The sequence below is a fragment of the Aplosporella prunicola genome (assembly GCF_010093885.1).
Source record: "Aplosporella prunicola CBS 121167 unplaced genomic scaffold K452scaffold_31, whole genome shotgun sequence".
NCBI classification, from domain to species: Eukaryota; Fungi; Ascomycota; class Dothideomycetes; order Botryosphaeriales; family Aplosporellaceae; genus Aplosporella; species Aplosporella prunicola.
In genome coordinates, this window is record NW_022983559.1 from 1 (window position 1) to 22,196 (window position 22,196).

At 56.0% G+C, this 22,196-nt stretch overlaps 10 protein-coding genes across 10 annotated transcripts; 4 read left to right on the plus strand and 6 right to left on the minus strand.

Annotated features, from left to right (window-relative positions):
* Window positions 1-1,876: 1,876 nt before the first annotated feature.
* On the plus strand, window positions 1,877-4,375 carry K452DRAFT_302023 (uncharacterized protein; the record flags this gene model as incomplete). The annotated part of the gene is made up of 4 exons (XM_033542528.1): window positions 1,877-1,903; window positions 3,708-3,732; window positions 3,791-3,898; window positions 4,062-4,375. 4 exons carry the CDS (start codon window positions 1,877-1,879, stop codon window positions 4,373-4,375), a joined length of 474 nt encoding a protein of 157 aa, XP_033392980.1.
* A 28-nt stretch (window positions 4,376-4,403) lies between these two features.
* Window positions 4,404-4,809, plus strand: K452DRAFT_302024 (uncharacterized protein; the record flags this gene model as incomplete). Its single annotated transcript, XM_033542529.1, has 2 exons — window positions 4,404-4,658; window positions 4,714-4,809. 2 exons carry the CDS (start codon window positions 4,404-4,406, stop codon window positions 4,807-4,809), a joined length of 351 nt encoding a protein of 116 aa, XP_033392981.1.
* A 3,285-nt stretch (window positions 4,810-8,094) lies between these two features.
* Window positions 8,095-9,134, plus strand: K452DRAFT_312440 (uncharacterized protein; the record flags this gene model as incomplete). The annotated part of the gene is made up of 5 exons (XM_033543557.1): window positions 8,095-8,140; window positions 8,199-8,517; window positions 8,551-8,877; window positions 8,944-8,959; window positions 9,021-9,134. 5 exons carry the CDS (start codon window positions 8,095-8,097, stop codon window positions 9,132-9,134), a joined length of 822 nt encoding a protein of 273 aa, XP_033392982.1.
* Window positions 9,135-10,936: 1,802 nt separating this feature from the next.
* On the minus strand, window positions 10,937-13,977 carry K452DRAFT_257795 (glycoside hydrolase family 63 protein). The gene is made up of 6 exons (XM_033538444.1): window positions 13,596-13,977; window positions 13,068-13,544; window positions 12,851-13,008; window positions 12,376-12,800; window positions 11,399-12,317; window positions 10,937-11,268 (listed from the first exon to the last, which is right to left on the minus strand). Exons 1-6 carry the CDS (start codon window positions 13,882-13,884, stop codon window positions 11,008-11,010), a joined length of 2,529 nt encoding a protein of 842 aa, XP_033392983.1. The 5' UTR covers window positions 13,885-13,977; the 3' UTR covers window positions 10,937-11,007.
* On the minus strand, window positions 13,863-14,591 carry K452DRAFT_111140 (uncharacterized protein). Its single transcript, XM_033535028.1, has one exon. The coding sequence runs from the start codon at window positions 14,223-14,225 to the stop codon at window positions 13,872-13,874; it is 354 nt and encodes a 117-aa protein (XP_033392984.1). The 5' UTR covers window positions 14,226-14,591; the 3' UTR covers window positions 13,863-13,871.
* Window positions 14,107-15,350, minus strand: K452DRAFT_278697 (uncharacterized protein). The gene is made up of 2 exons (XM_033539377.1): window positions 14,828-15,350; window positions 14,107-14,678 (listed from the first exon to the last, which is right to left on the minus strand). Exons 1-2 carry the CDS (start codon window positions 15,012-15,014, stop codon window positions 14,251-14,253), a joined length of 615 nt encoding a protein of 204 aa, XP_033392985.1. The 5' UTR covers window positions 15,015-15,350; the 3' UTR covers window positions 14,107-14,250.
* A 189-nt stretch (window positions 15,351-15,539) lies between these two features.
* K452DRAFT_236127 (uncharacterized protein) lies at window positions 15,540-16,748 on the minus strand (the record flags this gene model as incomplete). Its single annotated transcript, XM_033537484.1, has 3 exons — window positions 15,540-16,280; window positions 16,341-16,475; window positions 16,566-16,748. 3 exons carry the CDS (start codon window positions 16,746-16,748, stop codon window positions 15,540-15,542), a joined length of 1,059 nt encoding a protein of 352 aa, XP_033392986.1.
* A 787-nt stretch (window positions 16,749-17,535) lies between these two features.
* On the minus strand, window positions 17,536-19,091 carry K452DRAFT_291677 (uncharacterized protein). Its single transcript, XM_033541229.1, has 3 exons — window positions 18,872-19,091; window positions 18,253-18,744; window positions 17,536-18,166 (listed from the first exon to the last, which is right to left on the minus strand). The coding sequence occupies exons 1-3, from the start codon at window positions 19,067-19,069 to the stop codon at window positions 17,894-17,896; spliced, it is 963 nt and encodes a 320-aa protein (XP_033392987.1). The 5' UTR covers window positions 19,070-19,091; the 3' UTR covers window positions 17,536-17,893.
* A 552-nt stretch (window positions 19,092-19,643) lies between these two features.
* On the minus strand, window positions 19,644-20,158 carry K452DRAFT_291678 (uncharacterized protein). Its single transcript, XM_033541230.1, has 2 exons — window positions 19,938-20,158; window positions 19,644-19,842 (listed from the first exon to the last, which is right to left on the minus strand). The coding sequence occupies exons 1-2, from the start codon at window positions 20,121-20,123 to the stop codon at window positions 19,720-19,722; spliced, it is 309 nt and encodes a 102-aa protein (XP_033392988.1). The 5' UTR covers window positions 20,124-20,158; the 3' UTR covers window positions 19,644-19,719.
* Window positions 20,159-20,339: 181 nt separating this feature from the next.
* Window positions 20,340-21,489, plus strand: K452DRAFT_278703 (uncharacterized protein). Its single transcript, XM_033539378.1, has 5 exons — window positions 20,340-20,468; window positions 20,564-20,598; window positions 20,653-20,762; window positions 20,819-21,224; window positions 21,283-21,489. Exons 1-5 carry the CDS (start codon window positions 20,435-20,437, stop codon window positions 21,343-21,345), a joined length of 648 nt encoding a protein of 215 aa, XP_033392989.1. The 5' UTR covers window positions 20,340-20,434; the 3' UTR covers window positions 21,346-21,489.
* Window positions 21,490-22,196: the final 707 nt, after the last annotated feature.

Sequence of the window (22,196 nt, forward strand, 5' to 3'; positions counted from 1 at the left end):
GGGGGAGTAAAACACCTATAATTCCGTTCCACTCCTTATCATCCTATCTTCTCTAAAAACCCGTTTCTTTCCTTCGTTTTTATTACCTCGGCCTAGATCCAACCATCCCTCGCACCACCTCGCTTTTATCTTGTATTTAAACCCCCTAGCCAGTCCTAAACGGACCATCCGTCATAGTTTCCAACTGCATATAGACGTAAAACGAATCAATCAATCAATCAATCAATCAACTCTGAGGCAATCTTTATGTATAGGCGGTGAGTGGAAAACGCAAAGAACACCAAGGGATTTGCGGTGGTTTGAGTATACACTTTTATCAGAGGCTAATCCACTATTACTTCAAGTAATATTGCAATGCCTCAAGAGGGTGGATGGATTTTGATTGTCGAGGGCGGCAATTTGGCATTCCTCCTTTGACTTTGTGCGGACACAGAAAGCACGAAGATTCGTCCTTTTCGGAGTCATTGAGATGGATGTGGTGCGGCGAAAATGCAATGCGGAAATACATCCTTGGTGAGACGACGCATTTATGCTGCATTGCGTTGTGGTGGGAAGACATCGACGGCCAGGAGCAGAGACGCATTTTGGACAGGCCGCAAACCAGAGAAAATTAAAGAGCGACTCAGAAAGAATGCAATTTTCGAGGTGCGCGCCACTCCACATCCCGCTTCAAACAGGACACTTGAAATCCCACTTTTAGATACTTGAACAGCAGAAGACAATGCCCAACAGTGCATCCAAGAGCGAGACCAACTGAGAGAAATCATCACGACAAGTTAAATCGGACGGTTCTCCTCCGCCACCAAAATGCATGTATGTAAAGCCGCTACCTCAATAACCAACACTAACATGAGAGCATGAGCAGTTAGACAGCCAAACAACACGCCGAACACTCGGTTCTCCTACAATTCGTATAAACCAAGTTATCATATCGAGGCACTTGGCTTAGAAAAAACCCACATCCCACAGCAAGCGGTGCATTGGTACATAAAAAGAGAAGAAAGAGGCTCGGACGGGGTTTCGGCGCGCTTGCAATAACACCTCCTACGTTTATTGGTCCCGACCACCAAAGGGCTAAGGCTATCTGCCATTGACAGCGCGAAAGGTCAGAGCAATTGTCCTCTATATGGTTTCTTAGGTTTATATCACAGTTTACTCGAAGAAAAGAAAATGCTTCAGCCCAGCAGGAACGGCCCCACATACAAAGCCAACATTCTGTCTCAATCGTTCCTTTTCTTCAAATTGTCCTCGTTTTATGTTGCATTCTTCTTGTCCAGCGCCATACTTGCCCTGTTCTATGGATCGAGGTAGCACTCTGGCACAAACAATCTCGGCTTTGTTTTGACCTCTGCATAGCTACTGGATTGATCCAACCATTTTTTTGACAGAGCACGGGAGCTGCTTGGACTTCAGCTGGTTGGCCGTCGCCATTGTGACGTTGTATTGCACTAGCTCGGGAGGATGCGGATGCCGACACCCTGCTGTTTGTTTGAAAGAACTATACGTGTGTCGTTTCCATTGAGCGACTCGGCTTGCTTTGTGTGAAGCTGGGCGCGAGGAATTGGACGCCGCTTGTCCCCCTAAATTACTACTACCTATGGAGGTATATATGCTGCTATCTAAAAGAATACGTTTTCTCTTTAAGATCCTTATTCCCTTGCAGTGGATAAACGTGTGGTGTAAGGGGTAAGGCCGTAGTGTAACAACTGACTGTAATAAGGCTGGAAAAACGAGAGTTATCGGAGTGATCCTGGCTGACACTTTGGGATCTGGATGAAGGGTGTTTGCTTCCTACAAAGAAACACAGCTGTTTGTGTCGTGGCATTTCCGTGGTTTGTTATTTTAAAATGCCGATGGTCAATGGCTTACAACTGCCATGGCGCTTTCATCGGTTGCGCAGGAAGTAAGTCCATAGCATAGGAATTCTCGTCAGATCCCAGAAGAAATGAGCATACGAAGGGAAGAACCAAGACATGGAATTTTCATCTTATTTCCGACAGCAGCCGGCCTACCGTCCCCATTCTTCAGCCTAGTCACTGCCTGCCAACTGCGCAATCTTACGACGACATGATCCCTCTTGTTCTATTTTTCATTCGGTCTTCGACTCTGCTTCCTTGTTAAAGTACTATGCTCGGATTGAGGTACCTTGTGGAGCGTGGTCTTTCCTTGCACCTTGTTTGGTTGAGCTACTCAGCTTATCTGGGCTGTCCACGGAGAATTTGGTTGAGATTCTGCTGCTTGCGTTGTAGTCGTTTGTCCTCAGATCTTGGCCCGGTTTGCATATTTCTCGCGACCCTGCTTATTACCTGACCTTTATCTTAATAAGTCTTTGCAATACTTGGTGTGCATAACTGAGAGAGATAGGGCGGGCAGCGGTATCAAAGATGAGGCAGAGAGGGGCATGCGGTTGCAGGAGCGTAGGAGGGCGTTCAATGCAAGAGACGGGGGAGTTGCCAGCGTTGGGGAATCTGGATCAGAAGAGTGTTGTGAGAGGCAGCATGGCGGCAGTAGTTTTTGTTTTACTATATGGCAATAGTGAGATTAGCTGGAGCGGAGACTCTACGCTCGTCAGTGATAGACAAACTGTGTACAGCGCTTGTCAACAGGTTCCACAGCGGTCATGAAGCTTCGCTGCACCTTTTTCCATTGACGCGGGAACATCTGCGCTTGCTACTTCCACTGTGAAGGCACTAGCTGTTTGTGGCTGCACTAGGGCTGTGCTGCACCCCCAACGCGCCTGCGACGCTAGCCACCAGTGCAGCCCATGCCTTCCTCAGATGCCCGCCACGTCACGACCTCCCTTACGTCAGTCAACTCTCACAACCACAACCTCTTCAACTGCACCCACTCTCTTCCTCTCCATTCTTCCAATCCGAACAGGGCTCGCCGCGTATGCCTGGCACAGACCCTCTGCTAGCTTTCAGTGGCTCCGCCGACAGCTGATCTGTTCATAATCTGCTCACGATCCTTATCACTTCGTTACCGAACTCCTCCATCGCCGTACCTCCATCACAGAGCAGCATATGCACGCGTTCATCGAGAGCCTCACGGTCAGCATTGGAATGAGAGCATGCTCGCATCGCGGTGTCTCCTCAGGCGAGCTTCTGCTTGCCATAACATCGCCGACAGCTGTTCATCCACCTTGACGTCACGGTATGAAGTCAATCCCTAATAGATCTCTTCATCTGTCTGGCTCAAGTGTAGAAGCTAACTGAAACGACAGGGTACGGGAAACGTCTCGAAGAAAAGCATCCGGCCCAGTCGTACTCCCATGGCGACATGCTTGTGTACTTCTAATCACTTCACCTTCGCTGCACGACATGAGCTTCATGTCGGTATGGTCGGGAAACAACCAACATAGCTTTGCTTTATTTGCTTTGCACCATTCCGCGCAGCTACGCAATCATCTGCTTGTTGCTTTGTCTATCAACCAAGGCTTACAGAGCGCTCCCCAGCCACGCTTTAACAAACAAACTCCATCACGGAACAAGGGTCGCAACAGAACTCCAGATCGCGCCGAGAGTTTGAGACGCTTAAAAGCCTATGAGCGCATTACGAACCCCAACTTCTCCACACCTGAGCACGACTCGTTTTCAGGTTGGCAAGCGGTACAAGTTTTCTTGTCCGTTTTTCGAGGTGTCTGTAACTTAGGGCCCCGGCCCAGGCCTCCCGTCGGCGCCTTAGGCGCCGCGGTTGATGTTGGCCAGTTCTTGGCCATCATCGATCGTTTCGGTAAGTTCTTGTTCTTCAGCTCTCTTAACCGAAGATGACTGACAGCATCAATGAGTAGGGACGATCGACATGGTCGTAGCCACCATCAAGTATGTATACCGTTATCCAAAGCCACTACCCCTGCCTGCTTCGTGCAACACGGCTGAGGCGAGAGCTGGTTTGGAACGTACGCTAACCCGAGACTTTTACAGATGTGTCGTAGTCGGTGACGGAGCCGTCGGCAAGACGTGCTTGCTCATCAGCACATGGAGGAGGTGGGGACCGGCATCCCCAAATCCCTCCCCCGCCTGTCTATTGTTCCGGGGCCCCTCCCCCCCTGTCTACCGCAGGTCTGGACACGCCTGGCGCGAACTCGCCCATTGCTGGTGGGCCAACCTCGCTGAACGCACCGTTGAGCCAACTCACCGGCCACGACTGGGTCGGCAAATCCTTCGGATTCCAGGAGAACTTCAAGGAAGATATCAAGAGCGTCTATCGCCAGATGATGAGGTGTTATGCTCACTTGTACCACGGCCACTGGCTTGATCCCTTCTGGAACCTGAACGCTTACAAGGAGCTTAACACATGCTTCATCCACCTCATCAACGTCGGCAAGCAGTTCGACCACCAGCCTCGGAAGACCCATCGAGGGGCCGGTGGGTGAGACAACTCTAGGTTAAACCATAAACAACATGGAAACCATGGTTTCCAACCTCTGCGACGGTGAGGACTGCTGCGTCGAGGGCGCCTTCTGTTCATATGCCTGCCCCCCTGGCTATCAGAAGTCTCAGTGGCCCAAGACTCAAGGAGCAACTGGACAATCCATTGGTGGCATCCAGTGCAGAAATGGCGTTCTCCGCTTGACCAACCCTGACGAAAAGAGGCTCTGCATTCCCGGAGCCAAAGAAGTCAACGTCCAGGTGGAAGACAAGTTGAACGGCTCTGTCGTAATCTGGTTGCGCACCGCCGCGCCCTGCTCCGCCAAACGACTTCCAACGCCAGGACAACTCTAAAACTGACCGTTCAAACGGCAGTGGCCAGGCGCAGGCCGATACGCACGCTGACGAAGAACATGCTCCGCCATACGGCCCGTCGTGACAGATCATCTCGTGAGCGCACCTTTTCCCCTCGGCCTCACAGATCTAGGGCTCCGGCAAAGGAAGCGCCCCCTCCGAAGGAGGATGTGGCTCTTCGCTTCGATTTTCAACGCCAGAGCAGCTCCAACACCTTTCGCCAATCTGCCAGTGGCACAAACACAGACCGTTGCGCGCGCGGACGAAGAACGGCGCCGTGGCATGGAGAGGAAGCTCGGAAGCGGCGCGAGTGAAAGAGAGAGGAACAGCAAAGCAAAGCATGGAAGGACATGATGAAGCTCGATGTTTATCACTGGCTGGGAACTTTGGATTGGTCATGGTCTGCTTGGGGGAAGTTTATAAAGATACTTGAAAGTTTATAACCGACAAACGTCCCGGAGGTGCACAATTGAGAAGAAATCAACCTACAGACACTCGCGCGTGCGTGCATGTCATGACCATTTCCCACATCTCGCTCCTCTTGCCCACTCGCGATCAAAAACTTTCGAAGCAACATTCTGGCACTAAAGGCAGCGCGCTCTAGTCACTGCTTTCCTACTTTCTTATTATAATCTTCTTCTAATAGCGACTACGGGAGCACTTAGGCACAAGGGCGGCCTCCGCTTCCAGCTTCTTTGACCTGCATACGACAGGCTCCCCGAGTCCCCTACACTATCATCATCGCCCGCTCGAAGCACTGTCACACACCGTTACGCCTACCGCCCCTTTCGCTGTGCTCTTAGGCCTCTTCTTGTCTTTTTCCGCCTCTGCCTCGTTCCTGATCCTGTCCTTAACCTCACCCTCTGAAACATCCTCTCTTCTTCTGAGTCTCGAACGAAACATTGCAGCCTACGTTCAACACTGGGAGGGGGTTTGTGGGCATCGCTTCTGGCTTCTGGATTGGGAAGTGGAGGGGCTCGGTATTGGGGTGGTCGGGTCTCTGCGATGGCTGGCCCGGCATGATAGAAATCAAGGTTACCATGCCAGATACTTGTAATCATGGAAAATGAGAAAGGTAGAGCCGACACCCTCGCCGGCCTCGTCCAGAGGTTGTATCAACTTTGCCATCACCGTGATGCTCCATTCCAAGTTTTAGTCGCTTGGTCAGCAAGGCTGAGTTATTTCCGGTTCTCCGGCAGCGTCGCTTGTAATCTTGTGCTGGGGGCGCGTTTTCGAAAACGGCAGAGTAAAGCCTCGTGGCGCTTCTTGTCTGGGATTGCAGAGGAGTGAGCCGCTTTTTCGCAAGGTGTGGAAGCGCTGCCGCTCTTGTCTGGCTTGCTTCGTCGTCCTTTTCTCTCTGGTTCTGTGTCCGTGTCATGTCGTGTTTCGCGATCCCTGGACTTTTGCGAGCATGTGAGAAAGTGATACTTGTGATCGAGTGGAACTTCTTGCGCGGGTGGACGGAGCAGGGTACCAACAAGTGGAAGGCGGGGTTACATCGAGCCTTTCCGAGGATGAGGGTCGGTATTTCGTCGTGGTATGTCGCCAGAGAGCCGGGGTCTGGCTTTGGCGATAGGAAAGCCGGGAATGTGCTTACATGGTAGCCTGAGACGTGGTCGCAGGTGTCCTCGAAGGGTTGGGCATGTTTGAGATGCGGAGGGCGACTCTCTTTCCCTGGTGCATTACCTGTTGCTCTGTCAGCTATGTTAACTCTGTAATGCTCGCTTGGACACTCTTTCAGGGCGGAAAAAGCTAAACAACCCGGTAAGACCTCATGCTGAGCCTTCCGCTTCCTGCTGTCGTCGAAACTCATTGCTGCACTCGGGTGTTTGCTCGCCGGTCATGTCCTGGCCTGACTGTGGGTACTGAGGCACCTTCAGCGAAGTAGGTGCGCAAGAGAGTGGCAAAGCGATTGAGATTGTTACTCCAAGGATTCCGCTGGTTTATTTTGCTGTTATGTCTGCCATTGTGGGTTCGGCACCTACGCCTGAGAGGCTGCGCTCACAGAAAACGCTGAAGAGCTGTCAAAAAAGGCTCGCAAGCATGCTGAACCGAAGCACCAACAACTCGGCCACGTAAAGTGTGGCATCCAAGGGAATAGAAGCGGATAAGCGTCGCTGACGCCTGTGATCCTTTGGCCTAGGCGTGAGCGGAACCTCAATTTGGCGCTAGACACTGCGCCCAAGCAGCTCACAGCCAGCAGCATCATCAACCACTAAAGCCAGCAAGTAGAGAATAACCAAGAAGCAAGAATGTCTTCTTCAAGAGCCCAGGCAAGCCGAGCAGCTCAATGAAAACAAGGTTCGCGTCACCCCAAAAAAGTGCAATACGGGCGACACAGTGGCAGGGGCATTGAAGCCGCTGCACAGGGTCCAAAAAATGGGTTGCTAGGGTGCCGCCCGGGAAAAGGCAGCGACCGAAGCAGTTCTGTAGTCAAGACAGAACTAGTGCCCTCAGCAGAAACGTCTGAGGGAGACCATGAGGAAAAAAAGAAGAGTAAGTTGGGCGTGGGGGAGGGGACTTATATATCCCAGGGGAGAGGACCGTGCGTGCGCAGTTACAGCAGAATGATGACATAGAGAAGGTCGTGGAAGGTCGTTGTGGTTGGCTGACTAACGGGCTGCGATGCAGTGACGTGCTTAGGGTCGCTGCCGGCCCGCGGCGGCTTTGGAGCACGCCTGGGAATCACTATGTGGCCATGGAATCAACAGGTTTGCGAAGATCATTGTGAACAAGCTGGCTTTTTATTTGTATATTACATTTTGGGAGCCTGCGAGGGAAGAGGATCAAGTTCTGCAAGGGAATTATCATCACTGAACGAGCAGAGGTGTATATCTGTCATTACTCTTCTCTATAACACAATTATGGACAGCGGGGAGCTTGGGCTTGGAGAGATTTGAACGGCCTTCGCTACTCATTCGACCTTGCAAGAACAGAAGTTTTGGCGGGTTGTGATCTTCCGTGGCTCCTAACATTCAAAATATCGCGGCAAAAATACCTTGGTTTGGTGGCTGTAACTTGCGTTTGGTTGCCCAATTGCCGTATCTATCATTCATGAAGCTCGACGTAACATGTCGGTATGTTCGACAGGTTGTGTAGGAGAGAGCATTGAAAGACGACCATTATATCTTGGGCAACGCCTTGCCATGAGGTGGGACAGAGCTCAAATTGAAGATCCCCTGTCCTTATTATTTGTGTTTCCCCCATAGGTAGGATGTGTAGGTGTTGGGTGTCTTATGCCATCAACACCTAGAATTTCAGAGGCCGCGCTAATGCGCTTCTGACGTCCTCCGCGCACCTCAAGTCGCTTCCAACAATCCAACCATCCACCACCATTCCCGGCCTCCTTTCAAGGCCAAACACCGACAAGATGGCCAATGTCAGCAATGAGAAGGTCCTGTACAAGCTAATCGAGAGTATGGCTCTCTCCGTCACCCCCCTCGCGCTGCAAGCCGCGCACCTAACACGTTTCAGCTAACATCATGATCCTCCACCCGACCGCGACCTCGATCGTGATTGCCATAGGCCCGGTCCAAGCTTCCCTCGAGCGCTCTGAGGAGGACCTGCAATTCCAGGCTTTCGTCGTCGCGCAGATGAGCCCCGAGACTAACCAGACGGTGCTCGCAACTGGTGGACCCCAGCCCTTCCGCTTGAAGTCGCTGCTGGCGCTGTTGGTGAATCTGAAGGGCGAAGTCTCGAAGCTCTTTGAGAAGGATCCGACTTTGATGGCACATTACGGAGTGTTTCAGGACGACATTGACAGCAACTCCGACATTGTCACCTCCTTCCTTGAGTGAGCCCCTACACCTACTACTGACGTTTATAGCAGCAACTTCGACAACAACACCACAGCTGGAGAGGATAGCTTCGATGGTGCTTCCTCTGAAAGCAGTGCCATAACGGCGATCCGGCGCACCACTACCTACGTCGACAAGGGTACGATGACTACCTCCGTCCTGATTCCCCTCAAGATAAAGTCCAAGGTCAAGAAGCGCGACGAAGACCTCAAGGAGCCGGAAACTACCTCGAAGCCATCGGGCCGGTCCACCTTCTCGCAGTCTACCAAGTTGCACACGCACGGGTACCAACCGCCTTCGGTTGAGGACGATGATGTTGAACGCCCTACTACCCCGAGATCACCTACGTCCTCCCAGTACGTATTTACTGCAGTCTCGCGGGCCCAGCAGGAGCGCTGCATCATGCTCTGATGAAGGTGTAGCTGTGGTGCCAGTGAGGTATGTCGTTGCGGGTTGAACGGAATTTTTCAGGCAATGACAATACCTCTCTGGAATGAAGATTGAGAAAATCTTGAGCGGATGGTGGAGGCTTTTATGGAGTGACCCGGATAATGCCGGAGGGCGATTTATGGCTCCATTGTGTAGAGGCCTGGGCATGGCCTTCTTAGGATGAAATTGAGTATCTCCTCTACGATCAACGCCTCCATGGTTCTATGCGGTGACTGACTTCATAAGCTGATAACAGGTTCAAACGAGTATGATGGAACTCAAGAGACATACTGGTTCAAGCAGTCCCATCATCTTACAGTTGGTTCCTTTATATCTGATAGTCCTCCCCAAAACAGCACGCGCTGCCCCGCGGACAAGAGCTTTCGCACAACTCAAAGACGGATAAAGCCTTGAAGATTTGAATATATCTTCGCAACCCAGAACAGTGCCAACAGAGCAACCGCACGCAGATGACTGGCCTTTCCAACAAGAAAAGTTGCCCGCCCCATCTTCATCTTTGCCAATTCGAGCCCGTACGAGAAACATGCCCAGCAAACACGCTCTGATTCACCCATCTCTATCTAAAAACACTTCCAATGCCTTGACTGCCAGTAATTCAGCGCCCTGCGAAGTTGTCTCCACGTCCTACACGCGCATTCAAGCGGTAAAGGCATTCCGCCAGAGTTAGTGTCAAACAGTATAAACTTTTAAGAGCAAGGAATGTCGACGGGCAGAGAGACCACAAGAATCAGGAAGAAAAAGAGGCAAAAATACATTTTAGAGCCTAACATGACTGCTACAGTCGCATTTTGGAAAAGAAAAATACCCAAAAACTAGAAAAAATGACCAATGACACCAATTCCATATGCGAAACCACCTAACAAGAAGCCATTAAAAGACGCAAACCAAACTAAAACCCATAAAAACAATCCACTTTCAGTTTTACCTACTTAAGACCCACCAAAGACATCAAAATGCCATCCGCCCAATCAAAAAAACGCGGACGCGGATCCGCCGTCATGAAAGCTGCACGCGGCGCAGCTGCTCCAGCGCGCTCAGGGTCGAGAAGGGCAGCGCAGGCCGCGGAATTACATAAAGGAAGAGAGGAAGAGGGGAACGTATTATGGGACGCCATTGTTTGGTTGGGTGGGTTGTGTTGGCTTTGTGGGGTTCTGTGGATCGTGGAGGATGTGCCGTGGACACTGGACAAGCAAAGCAACAAACAGTGCAGGTACCCGCCTGTGTTTCTACTCAACACCAAACACTACGCAGCCGCGCGCAGCGGACTTAAGACTTAGAATAACCAGTGAACCAGCTTTCGTGCTGCAATGCTTGGAGATGGGTAAGGTACGGCGAAGCAAAAGACGCGATGGCATGGCTTATCCTCGTCATCCCCAAACAAGCGACCACCCACCTTCCACAACACACGCACAAACACCCTACACCCCACCCCACACGCCTCCCGCCTTCCGCCGCGCAGCACAACACACCCACCAACACCACATCCCCACCACCTCCCTCAAGCCTTCAAGCCCCAAAAGGCACTACAGAATGCAGACGTGCAGAGCAGCGTAAACACGAAGAAAAAACAAAATAGCGGACGGATAGGGTGGGTACAGTACAGACTATAGAGTAAGGAGGATGGATGGATGGATGGGTTGCTGGAAAAGAAGGATGTTTGATGATGGTGCGTGGGTGCGATGTATGTAGGGTGGTGCGGTTGGAAGGGGTTATAGTGGTTGGGGCGGGTAGGGGGGTTGGTGTGTGTGTGTGCAGGGTGGGATGGGATGGGATGGGATGGGGGACAAGGTAGGAGAGGGACATGAGGATGACAATGGAAGGGAGGGAAAGAGAGCAGACGAGGCGAAGAAGCAAGCACGAAATGTAATGTAACAGTAACAGTAAAAGAATGGCATACATACTGCCCTACATACATACATATCTACACCCAATCCCCCTCCCCCCACACCCATCACCATCTACCATCTCCGCCTCCACCCCATAAACACAACACAACACCCCCCCTCCCCCTCCACCCCTACAAAAACACAAAAACACTACAGCTCATCATGCCCACCCTCAACACCACCCTTCCCCACCTCCTCAACCTCACCCATCGCCAGCACCTTAACAACCAAGCTCGTCCAGCCCGTGAAATGCTGCGTGCGCTGGCCCTTGCCCGAATCAGGATCATACTGCTCCCAGGCAAAGCCCGTCTCCTCCCAAGCCTTGAACACTGTGTCGACGACGTTGCGGCGCAGGGAGGCGTACAGTTCTGCTGCGCGGGCGGCGTGCGGGCCTGGGTGCGTGGCGAGGTCCTGTTTGCGTGAAAGAGAGGGATGGTTAGTTATCTTGAGCTGCAAGCAAGACGAGGGGCGAGAGGACGGGGAAGGAGGCGGGAAGGAGGGGATGGGTGAGGAGGGAAGGGAGAGAAAAAAGCAAACATACCCTCAACGCAGCCAACACCAAATAATTAACATTGACCCAAACGGGCCCGCGCCAATAATTCTCACCAGAACCAAAGAACTCACTCGCCTTACTCAGCGAGCGAATGCCATGCTCGGACCACAACTCCTCAGGATCAGCCAGCACGTCGAGCACCCTGGCCAGGCGCGCGTCGTCGCGGTCCACCAGGCCCAGCAGCCACGGGAACAGGCTCACGTAGCCCTTGTGGCACACGCGCACGTCCTCCTCGTACTCGTCAATCGACGCGTCGCACCACACGCCCGCCGCCTCGTCCCAGTGCAGGTCGTGCACGTTGTGCCGAATCGCGTCCTCGTACTTGGCGAACTCGGTCACGTCGTCGCTCTCGTCCAGGAACGCCGCCACGTCGCGGATGCCCTTGGTCATCAGGCCCACCCACGACAGGAGATCGACGTGCAGCTCGCCCGGGTGCGGCGGCTGCGCCCGCGGGTAGTCGTCCAGGCCCGACGTCAGGATGTGCGCGGGCGTGCGGCCGCGCCACCGGTACCCCTCCTTCGTGCTGTACGCGGTGCGGTCATACGACTTGATGTCGCCGGCCTGGGTGCGCCGGAACCAGAAGTAGTGGCGCTTGAGGAGCGGGTACAGGTCGCGCAGGTACTGCGTCCCGACGGCGCGATTCTGGAGGTGCAGCTGGTAGGGCGAGTCGGAGGCGCTGCCGAGGGGCTGCTGTTGCTCGCCCTGCTTCTCGGTGCTGGGTAGGGCGTTGAGCTTCTCGATGAAGGCGCTGAGGATGAAGAAGAGCGTCGGCGGGTTGGCGTAGTGCGGGTATTGCACCTGGAACTCGTCGGGGACCTTGCTGCGCGCTTCGGCGCCGAGGATCTGCTCGCGGCCGATCCAGCCGTCCTCGTCCATGAGGTTGAACCAAGACTTGATGATATCAAGGCTGTGTTGGTGTCAGCAACATCGTCGTCAACGTCAGTCAGAACGGGCAGAAAACATACGTAAGATCAACGTCCCAGTCGACAACCGGCAGCAGATGGAAGCCCTCATCCCACAAGAAGCCGCGCGGGAAAAAGGGCCGCGACGGAATGCTGGTGAACAGCTCGCTGGGACCCTCGAGCTTCGGCTGGTTGCGCGCGCGCGCCTCGGCCGCCTCCTCCCAGAAGCCCTCGTTGTCCTCGTCGTACTCAGGCGCGTAGGAGCGGTCGACGCGCGCGTCGCCGTGGAAGTAGCCGATGCCGCCGACAAGGTTGGAGAATAGCGACTTGGAGAACTCCTCGTAGCGCGCCGTGTCGTACGGCGCCTGCGGGGCGAGGATTTCGCGGTAGCGCTTCGAGAAGGCCGTCGTAGCCTCCTCGAGGCGCGTCGTAAGGTCGTCAGAAGTCATGGGCTTTTCGGCCGAGGCGGACGAGAAGAGGATGTCGAACTGCGGTTGTCAATGCGCTGCCTCTCATCCATGGCAGGAAAGAAACATACCTCGAAGGGGCCCTCAAAGACCTTCTGCACCATGTGCAGGTTGCCCATGCCAATATCGTTGGAGATGGTGTAGACGGCCTCCGGGGGAGGGAAGTTGCCTTCACCGTACTTCTTCAAGACGCTGTCGACGTTTTGCTTGAGGTGGTTGAAGAGAATCGCTGGCAAACAGACCATCAGCATCGCGCGCAGCACCTCGGCCACAGCACCGTCAACTCACGCTTAGTCTGCCACAGCACCTCATCCGGCACCTGGAACGAGTGCACAATACTGCGCGCCAGCGGGCGCTCGTGATAGCTGGGATGCCTGGGCGGGGGATGCTCGCCCTTGCCCTGCGTGACGACGAGCTCAAAATCGCCCAGGCCCTGGCCCTGGCCCTTGAGCACGACGTCGTCGGCGTAGCCCAGATCGTCCTCGTCGTTGCCCACCTCCAAGTGTCCCAAGCCCTCCATGGACGCGTAGAAGACGACCGTCGTCTTCAGATGGTCGGGGTCTGCGTAGTCGGCGCGCGGCGTGCCGCGCACACGCACGCCCCAGCTGCCGCCGTGCTCGCCGCCGGGCACCTTGACAAAGTCGGTCTCGAAATCAATGTTGTTGCCCGCGTCGTGCACGACCTGCCGACCGCCCGTGCGCGCGTCGTACTCGGTCCAGCCGTAGCCGTCCATGCCTTCGTGCTGCTCGCATGTGTGACGGAAGTCTAATTCAATTGTTAGCCTGAATAGAGCGAGGGCACGAGGCACAAACTCACTATACTGCACACTACTGTAATCATCAACGCGCGCCCACATCAAGCCCGCACTCAAGCTCTTGGGCAGTCTGGGCCGGACGCCAAAATACAGGTTCGGCTTGTACGGGCCCCAGAGCAGGGAGTCGTTGCCTGCTTTCTGGAGCTCCAATACCTCTGGAGACGCATTTGCCGAGTTTGCGGCATCGGAGTCGGCATCTGCAGCGGCGGCGACGGTGGTGGAGAGGGCAAGCGCGCCGACGAAAAGCGCGCGAGCATTGAAGCCGTGGCGACGGGCTTTCAGGCGGACCATTGGGCGGAAGCGTGCGTCCGTGTCTGTTGTTGGTCTTGAAGTGGAGGATCAATGGAGAGATTGGTTGTGCGTGCGTGGGAGCAGCAGCAGCGGAGGACGGACGTGAGGGAGACGTGGCATTGGCATGCGGGATGGATGGGAGCTATGGCCACCTGCGCTACGCGTCGCCACCGCCGCCGCCAAAAGTGCGGCCGCGCGTGCGTGCTGTGTGAATCTACGAGTCTGGGTTTGAGATTGAGTGCGCGAATTGGTTTTATGGGATCCCGCGCCAAGGCTGCGTGCGAGCAGTAAGGAAGCAATAGTAGAAGAAGCTGTAGTTTGAATCCTCCCCGTCCATCCATCCCCCCACTAACTCCTCCCTCAACCTCAAGTCCTACTAGGCGACAACGGGCGATTGAACCCGCCAACCCTGTTCATGTACTGCCGGTACTCCGTCTTCTTCTCCTTGCGCACCGCATAATTCCGATCATTGCCCGGCACCTTTGTGTTCTTCGTGCTCCGGAACCCCGCAAAGCCCATGACGCGGCGCATCTGCGCCTCCTCGTCGTCATCATCGCCATCCACATCCATGCTCGTCGACGGCGGGGGATTGTCGGCGCGGCTGCTGGGCCCCGGCCTGCTGGGTGCTGCTGCGTGCGCGGAGGCTCCGCCGCGCGGGCCTCGCGGAGGGGGAGGAGAGCGCCGTCTTGCGCCCGCGTCGCGGTCGCGCGGTCGGTCGGGGGCGTTGCGGTTGCGGTGGGCGTCTCGGTCGTGGCGCGAGTCGCGTGGCGAGCGGGAGCGGACGCGTTCGTCGTCTGCGCGGCGGCGATGGTTAGCTTGCTTGTGTCGCTGGTGGTTGCCGTGGCCTTGATGTCCCGAAGCGCCAGCCCAGTCTAGTGATCAGCCATAGCGAAGCAAGGAAAGTCAAGGCACGCCAGGGCAGCAAAGAAGAAAACCACCTCACCTCTCCTGGGCCGATCACGGCTGCGCGGTCCATCCCGTCCATCCCGTCCATCTCTCCTATCACGGCCGCCGTGTCCTCCACCGTCGCGGCGGTCCCGGTTGTCGCGGCTGTCGCGGTCTCTCGGCGGGCGATCATCCCACATGGACGCGCTGTCCGGGCGGCGAGAGCGCTTGGGCGGCTCGGCCATGGCTGTGGTGCGAGCGGTGCGAGAGGTGCAGCGATGCGTGCGAAGCCGGCGAGGAGAGCGAAGCAGGCAGAGCTACAGTAGCGCGCAGTCTATGGCAGCCGTGTCTCTCGGAAGCAGATTGTCGGCGTACGCGCAGCCGTACGTACGAGGAAGAAAGAAGGCGGTCCACGAAGCGGTCGAGGCGGCGAAGTCGACTTAGGGTGCGCGAAGGAAGCGTATGTGTCCAGCAGTGCGCGCTCGCAGGAGCGTCGGCGCAGACGTGCGTGCGAGTGGGAGGGGTGCACGGCGAGGGTGCGTGTGCTGAGAAGGAAAAGTCACGTCGCGGGGATGGATGGGGGAACAAGAGAGCGCAACGCAACACAGCGCAGGCACAAGCGCAAGAGGCCCGAGCGCAGGGCTGGCTGGGAGCGCGCTGGTCTTGGCGCCAAGACATGCCAGGCTTTCCGGGTCGGCGCGTGAGCGCTCATTGCGCAAGCGCAACACCAATTTCACGAGACGCCAGAGAAGGTTGAGAGATGCACATTATCAGATCTCGTCTTCCTCCTCGTCAAAGTCGTCTTCCTCGCCCATATCGTACAAGATGCGCCCGCCCTCGCCCCCATCGCCCACCTCCCTCTGCGCATCAAAGTACGGCAACACGACGCCCTCGCGGTCTCTGCGCTGCTTCTCCGTCAACCCCAGATTAAACGTCGAGTCGGGCTCCTCGTCTTCACCCGCCAGCGGCCCCGCCTCCGGCGCGCGGCGATACAGCGGGTGATCCTCAAGCAGGATGACCGTCTCCTTTGGGCGGCCGCCCACAGGCTTGGGCGCTGCGGCCGTCGACGGCGACGACAGCGCAGGCAAAAAGAACCACTCCCGCACCCCGCGGCCGCTCTTGCGCCGATACTCCATCTCGATGACGGTGCCGCGCGCGTCGTTGGCGCCGAGGCCGCGCACCACGCCCTCGACCTCCTCGGCGAGCCCGTACACCGGCGATGCGACGCTGCGGTCGGCGGCGGCCTTTTGCGCGAGTATGTGCGCGAGCGAGTGCGTCGTGAAGATGGTCGTGGTGAGGTACTTGAGCAGGGTGAGCGGGTGCGGGGAGTACGGCAGCGCGGCAGACGGCGGCAGCGGGATGTCTGCATGGTAGGTTGCTAGGAGGGAGGTGGTGGGGGAGATGAGGCTGGAGAGGAAGAGCGGGAGCGCGCTGGTCGAGGTTGCGCATAGCGGGTTGAGCGTGTCGAAGATGAGGAGCGTTTCTGTAGACATAGTTAGCCGCCACGTCCACTCATGATGATAATTTCCAAAACGAGCGAATAATAGGAGCTACTTACTCTGCCCGCCCACCGGCGCACCAAGATGCTTCCCGACCTCCTTCCCCAACGCCTGCAGTCCCATCCTCCCCGCCCTCACAAACTCATCCACGCCCGCCGGCCTCTTCAACGTCTCAAACGCCACAAACACCACCTTTGTCTTTGCTGCCTGTTTCAAAGTCAGCCTCCAAGTAAAAAAACCCCACAGCAAAAAGCAGAAAAAAGCAATCAGCAAAAGAAAAAGAAAGCCCCAACCTACCCCCGCCCTTCTAACAATCTCCCTCACAAGGCCCCCACCACCCATCTCCACCCCATCAACGACCAGCGTAAACGGCGACGCGTTCTCGCGCATCGGCGCCCCGCCCAGCAGCTTCGACACCAGCAGCAGATTGTGCGCGCGGCGGTGCTGCAGCTCGCGCGCCGTGGGCGCTGGGTGAGCCATCTTGGCTTTAAGGGAAAGGTGTCGTGTGTGAGTGCTGGGGATGGTCGTGCGTGTGATTTGTGTTGAGCCGGGATGTGGTGCGTCGGTAAGACTGCGCCTGGGTTGGTTATGGGCAGGATGTCGCGATGCGCGCGCGCCTCTCGTCCAAAACCCGTGTGCTGTCCACAGGGTATGACCCAACTCTTGCCTGTGCTTCGTGTCTCTTGCTGTGTCGTGCTGCCCCTCTTGTCTTGTCTTGTCTTGTCTCTCGCCCAGTCGTGCAATCGCCAAGTCGTGCAATGATGTCGCAGACAGGTCGCAGCTTGTCGCAGTCGCAGTTGCAGTCGCAGCAGTTTCTAGCGGGGCGCCACCTCGCGCCGCCTCTTCTTGGGGAAGGTTAGCCGACTCGCGCCCGCGGCGGGGAAGCCTAGCGCGGGCGCTGGGTCGCGGCTCGGCGGGTTGTTGGTTGCGCTGCTGCGATTTGCTGGTCGATCTGCGCGTCAGGGCATGGAGGCCCGGCGTCAGGGCGCTGCTGAGATTTCAAGCCACCACGTGCATGCGCGCAGTGGACGCGTCTCTGTGTTAATGCCCGCCAAGGCGCAGCGCAAGACGCGTCGTTGGTGCGGCAGTTAACATCGCGGGCAGGCGCCAAGGTGCGGCGCGCCGGCCGGTCACGTGACAGTTTGCTGTCGCGGCCAAGGTGCAACACCAAAGTCAGTCGATCTCGCCTCAAGCTTCAAGATGGCAGGCACTCAATCCGCCAAGGTCATGTCAAGTCACCGGGAGAAGTCAAGTTTAGGAAATGTAGCCCTTTCATTAGCGGGTATCTATGTCATCAAATCTATGCCCATCGCTAGCTACCTTCTACCATGCTGAATGGTATCATGCAAAGAAAACATGGAGAGTAAGCAGTGTGTGACAGAGTCGAATGTCGCAGCAATCGTCCAGCATGAAGAAGTCATCGCCGTCAGCCATGTGTCCATGCCATTGCGCCAGCAACCGGCCATCTTCGCCGTTCTTGTGAAAACACCTTCTTACCCCCGACAAATTACGCCTTCGAAGCAAACCCATAGCCATTTGTACCCCTGAGGAATCTGTATGTGACGAAATGAAAAAGGCAAGTGTGCAGAGCAGTGGTGTAGAACAGTGCAAAGGAGCCTCAACCCTCAGTCGGAGCGATCGTTCGCCCAGTACAGCTCACGAACCTCCCACAACGTACCCATGTCCTGATAGTTTCGAGCACATCGGAACTCTTTCCAGGCATTGACCTGGCGCCAGCTAGCGTTGCGACCGTCGGCGTGGATGAGGGCATCGGCCAATGGCTGCGGACCACCGATCGGCTCGCTGGTGAGATCTGGACCGTTGTAGACCGAGGAGTACTTGTGGATGCCGGGAGGGTAAGTGAAGACAAGCTTGTTGTCTGGGGTGATCTGAACAATCTATGAAAAATGTCAGCATTGTTACAAGACAAACATCGATGCGAAGGCTGATTCGAGTCGACGGGAAGGTTGGGCTGAAAACTTACCGTAGCTTCTTTGTCAACGGCAAAGAACTGCGCGCCCTTGCCGAAACCCCGGCGGTACGTCCAGACATCACCAACTCTGAACTTGCCAGCCGCGACGAGAGTATCGAAGCGGACGCTGGAGCTCTCACCAGCCAGAACCTCGTAAGGCAACCTCTGCTGCTGGCCCCAGAAACTCTCAGACTCTTGCTCCTTCCAATCATCAAAGTCACCGCGGGCACGGTTTTCCATCGCGGCCATGCCGTCCTGCTGCCACTCAGGTTCGAGACGACCACACTCAAGGTCCTCTTTGAACAGCGCGATGTCAGACTGCAGAGCGGTGTTAAACATGACTGCCTGGGGAACAGTACGGGGTTGGGTGAGCATTCCTCCAGAGTGTTGAGGAAGGGTGATGGGCGAGCCAAGTCGGAGAGGTTGGATCGGGTACATCTGGTTCAACTCCATCTGTTGAACTGGTAGGAGGCTATCCCAAGCAAGTGGGTGCTTCAAGATCGCCTGGACGTGTCAGCAATCAGCGGCTCCAGACATGGGTGACAGTAGATGGTGAAGGGGAAGGTCGGAAAGGGTGGCGGGGATGTCGAGGAGAGAGGAGGCAGTAGGAATGGATGTGAGCATGACTTACAGCAACGTTGGCATGGGCAAGAGCAGAAGAAGGATCTTGCAAGAGGAAGTCCGGATCCGCGTTCTTGGCACCACGCTGAGGTCTGCCCCTTCTGGTCGAAGGTATGATCGGAGATGACTCTTCGAAATCAGCATCGGAATCAGCCTCCACGTACTTCTTGACTGGAATGGCGCGCCTAGAGCGTGTACGCGGCTCCATGAGATGCTGAGAACCAGAGAAGTCATCATCGGCGTTGTCGTGGGCCACCTTCTGGCGCTTGCGAGGACGTCTCTCTGTAGAACTCTCCGGCATGGGCGGAGCAAGAGTGATCTCAGGCAGGTCGCTCTCCAGCGTTGGAGGAGGCTCACTCGTGGCTTCAGGGGCCATGCTGCTCAACTCAGCGGGATCGCTTGGAAGTAGATCCGGAGAGTTAGGAAGACCATGTGGCTGGTTCATCACAGTTGTGAAGAACTCTGAGTGATTGGGGTAGTCCGGCAACGCTATGTCAGAGCAAGCACGAACGGCGTGCATGTCGGACGCCTCGTCGCGTGAAGGAGAACCCATGTGAGCGATGGTGCACAGAGGTGAGGTATGTGAAAGACAAGTAGGATCAATGAGAACAGAAGTTGGAGCTCTGTCGGTGCGAGGTTGAGATGTGAGGGTGGGCGTCAAAGATAGAGGGAGAGAAAGCTCGTGAAGTGCAGCCTGCGGCGTGTGAGTGACGTTGACGCTGCGTGCTGTGAGCTGCTCGCCGAGAGGAAGAGGATGAAGGAGAGAAGAAGGTGTCGGAGGCGGAGGGGGGTTTTTAAAGTGCCAGCGGGCGCCGTAACAGAAGAAGGCAGGAGCGGCGACGTCACGCGTCGTGCAGGTCAGAGGTCGCCGGTGAGCGCGTGGGAAGGAAGGCGCTGGGGTGGTGGGCAAGACAACGGGCCGAGGACGGCACAACGTCTCAGAGCTGGAGCTGCCGCAGCGGCGAGTCGGCCAGTCGGAGGCTGTAAAGGTAGAGGAGGTAAGTTACTGCAGCAAATGCAGCGGCGAGGAGGATGAAGCTGCAGCGCTGCAGGCAGCGGGAGATGGTGTTCCTTACGAGGATATGTGTGCGGCTGTTGCGGGTGGTAAGCTGCACCCAGGCTCCGATGAGAAGGGGCTTGACGCAGCTCCAGACAAGCAGCAGGCCCCTTGAGTAGGCAATTGGCGCGCGCTGGGCTAGCACGTAGCTGTGAGTTGAACGACGAGGACGTGTGTACGTTACTGGCGTGGGCAGGTCCGACATTTGCGTCCAAGGCCTTGCCTCCACTCCAGCTTCTCCTCCCTTCAACAGCCGCCAGATACGCTAGGAGCTTAACAAGCAGCCTCGACGAGATGGTGTTGAAGTACTGCTTGGCGTGCACGGGGCAGGGATGATGACGCTGGTGAGCCTGCGGGAGTCTTTTTCGGCCTGGGGGCCGTAGCGAACCGAGCGTCACTTACCCACCCTTCCAATCTCTCCCCCACACCCCCAGTCTCGACACGTTACCACCACCTCCACCTCTTCAGCCTCCTTTGACCTGTGGATGCGCATGCCCCGCGCAAGCCCGCATCAACATGATCAGGTCTACCCAAGTCGCGAGGTTGGACGGTGAGCTTCCCCCTTCCCCAAATCTTCAACACCTTGCCCGCCGGCAGATCACCAGAGCTCCGTCGTAGCCCCTGCAGCTTGCTGATCCGGTCTAGGCCTGATCCTGGCTGCCTCCGTCGACGATGAACAGGTATGTCACCCCTTGCCGGCGGCGCGCGAAGCCCAAGCTGACATTGGTGTGAAGTCACAGTCTGAACTCGTCGACATCAAGAACAAGGTCAAGCAGATCTTGCGCCGCGTCAACCGCAACTCCGAGCCGCAGGCCAGCATTGAAGGCGGCCAATACACCGTCCAGTGAGTGAGAGCCTCCTGTGAGACCCCGGCGACAATGCCACTAACCCTCGTCGCAGCTACCTCATCAACGATGCCCTCGTCTTCCTCTGCATTTGCGATCGCTCGTACCCGCGCAAGCTGGCCTTCACCTACCTGCAGGACCTCTGTCAGGAGTTCACCACAGTCTACCCTTCGCAGCAGTACCTGGCTGCAACTTGCCGCCCTTACGCCTTCGTCGAGTTTGACACATTCATCCAGCGCACCAAGAAGACGTATCAGGACAGCCGCGCGACACAGAACCTCGACAAGCTGAACGATGAGCTGCGGGACGTCACAAAGGTCATGACAAAGAACATCGAGGACTTGCTGTACCGCGGTGACAGCCTCGAGCGCATGGGCGACATGAGCAGCAGATTGCGCGAGGATAGCCGCAAGTACAAGAAAGCCGCGGTGAGAATTAACTGGGAGCTGCTTGTCAAGCAGGTAAGTGTCGCAACCCCTTGCGCTATCGTGCGTTTCCAGGAAGCTGACTCGGCGACAGTATGGCCCCATTGGAGCGGTCGGCCTCATCATGATCATCTTCATCTGGTGGCGCTTCTTCTGAGAGCATAGCAAAGGCGTCGTCGGTAACAGGAATTTTCTTCGGTCACAGTGTGTTCATAATCATACCAAGACTCCCAAGCGGAGCACGTCGAACAATGGAAGCGATTTGTCGTTAGGGGCTCTCAGCTCTGTCATTCCTCGTCGCATATCGACACAACAACCTTTTTCGTACCACAGTTTGACCACAGTAAGTCTATGTCATTGTCGCATTGCCCTTGCTCTTCAACATATCCGGAATTGCTGTAGGGGGTAGCTCCATCCTTGGTATTGTTTTGGGGCGGTTGAGCCTCAGATTGTGCCAAGACGTCCGCTGTGCCTTGCCCAAAACCCCTATCCTTTTGACAATCAGCGACTTTCTGCCATCCCACTCTTTCGCTGTTACGAGACCGGTCTGACTACACTCTACTCACAGGGCCGACAATCCAAACCGCGAGCCATTTCCCAAGCTCTTTCTCAGCGTCGGCCTGCAAGATTCGTGCACCCTCTCCTCAAACAGGTCAAGCCTGAGCGCCCTGTTCCAGGCAGGTCTCTTCAGCTGCTTCGGTCCTGGAAGGTCAATGTCCACAACCTCATCTGCACACCGGCTCTTTAGTCCTCGTCTCCATGCGCTGTTCTTTGCGCCGTTCACTCTTTGAGATCCACGGCACCTGCTTGTACCTCGCACTGCAGGCATCGATGCGGTTTTTCTCCGCCGTCCGCCTTTTGCTCGCACCTCGCTCAACTCCACCTCTTTCTCTTGTCGGGACTTGTCCACACCACATGAGCAATAGGGGCCCCCTGGAACGGTCGTCCCGCGGCTACACACCCATTTACCGGCTTCTTCAAACTCTGCTTCATCGCTTGCACGCGCTG

Bases quoted from the DNA above. Each gene is read 5' to 3' on its own strand.
- K452DRAFT_291678 (XM_033541230.1), bottom strand. From the start codon at position 20,123: ATGTCGGACCTGCCCACGCCAGTAACGTACACACGTCCTCGTCGTTCA. The intron at 19,843-19,937 runs GTAAGGAACACC...CTACCTTTACAG, and splicing joins ACAGCCGCACACATATCCTC to CCTCCGACTGGCCGACTCGC.
- K452DRAFT_291677 (XM_033541229.1), bottom strand. From the start codon at position 19,069: ATGGAGCCGCGTACACGCTCTAGGCGCGCCATTCCAGTCAAGAAGTAC. The intron at 18,745-18,871 runs GTAAGTCATGCT...TGACACGTCCAG, and splicing joins TTGCCCATGCCAACGTTGCT to GCGATCTTGAAGCACCCACT. The intron at 18,167-18,252 runs GTAAGTTTTCAG...CATTTTTCATAG, and splicing joins CCGTTGACAAAGAAGCTACG to ATTGTTCAGATCACCCCAGA.
- K452DRAFT_278697 (XM_033539377.1), bottom strand. From the start codon at position 15,014: ATGGCCGAGCCGCCCAAGCGCTCTCGCCGCCCGGACAGCGCGTCCATG. The intron at 14,679-14,827 runs GTGAGGTGGTTT...GCCGCCGCGCAG, and splicing joins CCGTGATCGGCCCAGGAGAG to ACGACGAACGCGTCCGCTCC.
- K452DRAFT_278703 (XM_033539378.1), top strand. From the start codon at position 20,435: ATGATCAGGTCTACCCAAGTCGCGAGGTTGGACG. The intron at 20,599-20,652 runs GTATGTCACCCC...ATTGGTGTGAAG, and splicing joins CCTCCGTCGACGATGAACAG to TCACAGTCTGAACTCGTCGA. The intron at 20,763-20,818 runs GTGAGTGAGAGC...CCCTCGTCGCAG, and splicing joins GGCGGCCAATACACCGTCCA to CTACCTCATCAACGATGCCC.
- K452DRAFT_257795 (XM_033538444.1), bottom strand. From the start codon at position 13,884: ATGGTCCGCCTGAAAGCCCGTCGCCACGGCTTCAATGCTCGCGCGCTT. The intron at 13,545-13,595 runs GTGAGTTTGTGC...CAATTGAATTAG, and splicing joins TTACAGTAGTGTGCAGTATA to ACTTCCGTCACACATGCGAG. The intron at 12,801-12,850 runs GTATGTTTCTTT...TGACAACCGCAG, and splicing joins TCTTTGAGGGCCCCTTCGAG to TTCGACATCCTCTTCTCGTC.
- K452DRAFT_111140 (XM_033535028.1), bottom strand. From the start codon at position 14,225: ATGGATGGACGGGGAGGATTCAAACTACAGCTTCTTCTACTATTGCTT.